Raw genomic sequence first — 5,109 nt, forward strand, 5'->3', positions numbered from 1 at the left:
CTCCTAAATCACTCGTACGCACAATTTAAGAACAAATCTGTGCGTACGAACGGTTCTTGCATGAGGCCCATTGTCTTAGCACTCAGACAATTTGGGTGGAATCAATCTCAGCTACTACCACACCAAATTTTAATCTGTAAAATTTGCATTTTTGTGTTGGCTAGAAAAAAAATTAGCTGCTCGAATAGTCAATGTTTACTTTCTGAAAGTTTCATTAAAATTTGTCCAGTGCTTCACAGAATATTTGGCTGACAGACAAACACATGAATGCCTGCGCACACAAACACCCATWCTTTGGCAAAGACATTAATGTCCACATCCGCCACATCTTAGAGGCAGGACCTAACAACGAAATTGTGTAAAAGATATACTGTATGTATAAATATATTTCACATCAGTGATATGCAGACAGATTGTCTTGATTACATTTTGTCAGCCAAAACTAGCAGAACTACGCAGTCCACTGTGCCATATTCAGCCTCGCTGTACATTTCAGTGTATGTTGTCAGCATTTATTTAGCATTTCTTAAGTATGCTGCACTAGTAACATCTTAAATGAAAAAATGSTTTCCATTATATCCTGTTTAGTGTACGTAGTGTCAGTGAAGTAGTGAGTGAACGAGTGAATGTTACATTTAGCATTTCTGCCACTTTCATCCAAAACTAATTGAGAACATCAAGKGCAGGAAAAGACCATCCATGTAGCGACTTCCATCCACAAAAAGGCCGCCGCTGGCTGAGAACTTTTTTTGCTCTGTGACGCATCTCTCATAATCCATGAGTCCATTTCTTTTTGCCTATTTATATGAGAAAACAAAACAACACTTTTACACTAAACGGTGCTTGTAACTAGAAATTTGAGTTGAAAATTTAAAATGACAATGGTGACATTCAAAATGACCATCAACAGTTTGCCCTAAMGCCTCCCACCCAACACGTGGCTGGGCACAGTAAGTAATGTGTGACCACGCCCCATTATCTCATTACCTGAGGTGTAGGACTAATCTAAACACCTAAAACAGATAAACAACCAAAACTTTTATTTTGTCCATAGAGTCCAACATAATTGCTGACCAATAGTCCATTTGATATTGATGATGCACATATTGATATTGCAGATGAATAAATTGTCAAAATATTGTGCAGCTCTGGTTGATAAATACATGATTTGTGACGGAGTGTTTAAGATGCCTCTTATTTAGAAATTCTGTAATTTAGAATTTAATTTTTCAGGTGTAGATAAATTCATGAATGACCATTTGTGTTTTGTAAACAGATAGGAAGTGGCAGAAGCCTGTCTGCAGTACGTGTGCTCACAGGCACTCTAATAACCCTTTCGATGGTGTATGCATTTCCCCTACGTGTTCTTTGTCCTCGCATGTCCGCATGTGCACATGTTTGCGCCTGCGTGCATTCTGGGTCTGCCGGCCTGCGTCCCGTGTGCGTTTGTGTCCGTGTGTGCRTGCGTGTGTGTGTGTGCGTGTGTATGTGTTCCAGGAGAGCCAGTGGTTGGACAGCGTATCTCTCCTAATCAAGGACACGTTAGAGGGGGAGATGCTGATGATCGACAACCTCTCCGGTTCTGTCTTCCACCACTACTCCTCTCCGCCGCCTGTCTGCAAAAACTGCAAGGGCCAGCAGCAAGAGGTACCCTGATCACACGTGAACACACACATGTAGGAAGGACACACTGCACCTGACGAGTGCAGCGTAAATGAACGTTAATTCTCTGCTGGGTAAATATCTTTTTTTAAGGGATCTAACCATATCATGACAGCTTAGTGATTTAGAATTAAATGTTAAATGTTTAAAACGTTTTGGCCAGTGTCTCMGTTTTCTGTAGGTTACTGATCAGGTCTGGAGTTCATTTTTCTACAAAGATTTAATTTAGTTTAGAAAATTTATTCATTTCTTTAAAAAAAACAAAAGACATTCTATATAAAAGAAATACAAATCACAAATCAAATGAAAGACAGCAGAAAGAAGAAAAAATCTGGTTGCCCCATTTTTTTCCCCAAAGAAAAATTCAAACAATAATAATCTTCAAATAACAAAAACAATGCAAAGAAAAAAGTTAATTCCTTCTTGAGCAACTGTTCATACAGATACAAATTATATTTCATATTTTTTCAACAAACCGACTGATCATTCTCTTAAACATACACATTGATCTGACATTTTTAACATCTGTCTCTAGAATTGTTCTATAATTTTATTCCTTAACACCGATAATGTGTTTTTATGAGCCCAATACATAAACGATAAAATACTATAATCATCCAAATCATAGAATTTCAATAACTTCAATTGATAAAATAATGTATTTGATGGGTAACACTAATGTTTTCTAGTGATAACTCTTATAGCTCTTTTCTGTAAAACAAAAATATGATTTGTAATTGTTTCACATGCTGTCTCCCAGACTTCAATGCAATAGATTAAGTGTGGAACAATTATTGCATTATACACCATATACAGAGCTTTATTGTTGAATATCTCCCTTACTTTGTATAGTACTGCAATTAGCTACTGTATCTTTGTTCTTAAATGATTTATATTGCTCTCCACATCAGCTTTTCATCAAGGATGACACCCAAAAACTTCACCTCACTGACTCTACAAATCAACACCATCGACTCTAAATGGAACATCGACAGTTCTCTTTCTATTGCTGAATATCATATAGTTWGTTTTCTCCAAATTCAATAATAATTTATTAAGTTTAAACCAAGTTTGTATTTCTATAAATTCTGTTTGCATTATTTCCAACATCTGTTCTTTACCCAAACAAATAAATGTGGTATCATCTGCAAATGGAATACATTTAAAACCTAGATACCCAGTGTAGTGCTGGTCCTCTAATACCAATATAAATGTAGCTTTTCAAGSAAAATGGTGGTCAATAGTGTCAAAAGCTTTCTTTAAATTAAATGAATACTAGCACAGTACAGTTTCTGATCAACAGAAGTTATTTATTCTATCACTTCTATGAGATTCATTGATGTAGAATTATTTGCTCTAAACCCATTCTGACTTCTACTTAGAATTTTTTTTTATTGATAAATTGATCTAATCTAGTCAAAAATTATTTCTCTAAAATCTTTGAAAACTGTGGTAACTAGGATACTGGTCTGTAATTGTTGAACACATGTTTCTCGCCATTCCTAAAAAGAGGAATTACCTTGGCTATTTTCATATTGTTTGGAAATATTCATGTTGACAATCAACGTTTGACAAGTTTTCAGCTAATACTAGTTTACAAATGACCTTACTGCTGCAGAAAATTAAATGGGCCCAAATTGTGTATTTGGGACYGACCGTTAGCAACAAAGTGGGACAAAAAAGAGACCATTTCTGAGAATAGTCAGAAACAAGGCCGCTAAATGAGTGAAAATGCAACAAAAGTTTAAAGAAAAGCATTTCAAAAACCTAAATAAAACCAAAGAAGGGATGAATCAAGACTTTTGCACRGTATTTTGTAGAAGTAAATTATCTGAACAATTCTCCTTTAAGCATACGGAGAATTGAGAGCGCTCACTTCTATCAAGAAGGTTACATGTGACGAAACACATTTAATTGACCTAAATTCAGAACTTTATTATCCATAAAGCAACMTTACAAAAGAGGGAACCCTGTAAGATTTGCGTGCACTTTTTGTATCTAAGCTGCAGGTAAATTCACTTGATTGGCAGCTGGGTTTACTGTGTCAGAGAGCAGCAGCCCACAATAGCAAGACTGAAATATAGTGACTGCAAAATGTCAGTAGCATACCTGAAAATACCATCATTTACCWGCATAAAAAATAACAAAACTACCAAGTTTTGCCCACGTTGTGAAAAGGTTGGAAAAGTGTGAATCCATTACAGGAATAAATAAAAAGTTGCACTTTAAGGTCACATAGATTTATGTAATACTATAAATATATATGAATTTAATAATGATATTTCAGCTTTCAGGGAAAAACATCTGCATTTAACACTTCCAAGCAGTACATACAAACATTTACTGTAGTTAATGGGAAATGCGACTAGTTTGCATTAAAAAAATGAAAGCTCCATCCCTGAATAAAAACACATAAACCAAACATGCATTTTTGTGTCATGAAAAACTCCTCCACAACCTCAACTTATGATGTTTCTGATCAGCCTGCATGCAAACAGAGCCAWACACGGAAACATGCATTCATGAAAAAAMTWAAATAAAATMAAATCTGCAGGGCTTYCTTCATCGCACAGAGCAGTCTGAAAGGACAGGGTTGTTGAAAGTCAGGCTTTGCCACTCATGTCAACTCATCTGTTATTTTACAGTAAGAATAAAGACCTTAATTAAACTTATCAGCTTAAGCTAAAAGCAGCTTTTCAGAAGTGCATGACTGTGGATTAATGRGGCCCTCTGCATGCACACACAACCATTCTTGTTAATGTATGGCTGCACGAAAAAGCATGTGCACAGCGACAATCTCCTTTGTTTAAGCTTATTTTCTAAAGTGTCTTGTTAACAAGAAGCTTCTGCATTGAACACGCCCTCAGAAACATGCTGTGCCGCGCAACTGTTGTTCATCACAATGACAAAGTGCAGTGGGTCAGCTCAGAGGAAGAGGTGCCGGGAATCTACACCTCGTCACCTGTCAGCCTCGCTTTCTGCCTGTCTGCAGACGCTGTCAAGCCATCAGTCTTCCCTCTTTCTTTAACATGTGTCCTCCATCCGTGTGGACTTCCACTCTGGCTATCGCCGGTTTAGGCACTGATTTATTTGCAGCCGATTCAGTGCAGTTCTGCTTTAATCTGCAGTGCTTTGTTGCCAAGCCTTTATAGCAGGGGTCCCCAAACTTTTTCCTGTAAGGGCCACATAACTTTTCCCTTCTCTGGTGGGGGGCCGGAGTCAGTTTGTAACAGAAAAAGTGTGACTATTGCAGGAGTGCCTAAATGTAAAAATTTATTGTTTTCCAGAAAGCACAATCAAATAACCCTCTCTGGGTTCTTCACAGTATGTATTCTGCTGAGCTAACAGTCCACTTTTTTAGCTTTGACAGTTTGTTTGCTCACATTTGGCCTTGAAGTTATCATACCTGTCTTTGTGACAGGATTCATAGTGTCGCCACAGATTGTA

The 5,109-nt window shown here is 37.0% G+C and overlaps 1 protein-coding gene across 6 annotated transcripts in view; it reads left to right on the forward strand.

The window, feature by feature from the left end:
• cacna1ia (calcium voltage-gated channel subunit alpha1 Ia) overlaps positions 1–5,109 on the forward strand; it is a 211,827-nt gene that overhangs the window by 195,827 nt on the left and 10,891 nt on the right. For 4 of the 6 annotated variants that reach the window (XM_014020904.1, XM_014020905.1, XM_014020902.1 and 1 more), the window contains exon 34: positions 1,498–1,647. The exons of the other annotated variants lie outside the window; for them this stretch is intronic. In XM_014020904.1, the coding sequence (XP_013876358.1) occupies positions 1,498–1,647 (150 nt within the window). The remainder of the gene's footprint in view (positions 1–1,497; positions 1,648–5,109) is intronic. 6 annotated transcript variants of the gene reach the window in all.

This window comes from Austrofundulus limnaeus, unplaced genomic scaffold (assembly GCF_001266775.1).
Source record: "Austrofundulus limnaeus strain Quisiro unplaced genomic scaffold, Austrofundulus_limnaeus-1.0 Scaffold271, whole genome shotgun sequence".
In the NCBI taxonomy this organism is placed as follows: Eukaryota; Metazoa; Chordata; class Actinopteri; order Cyprinodontiformes; family Rivulidae; genus Austrofundulus; species Austrofundulus limnaeus.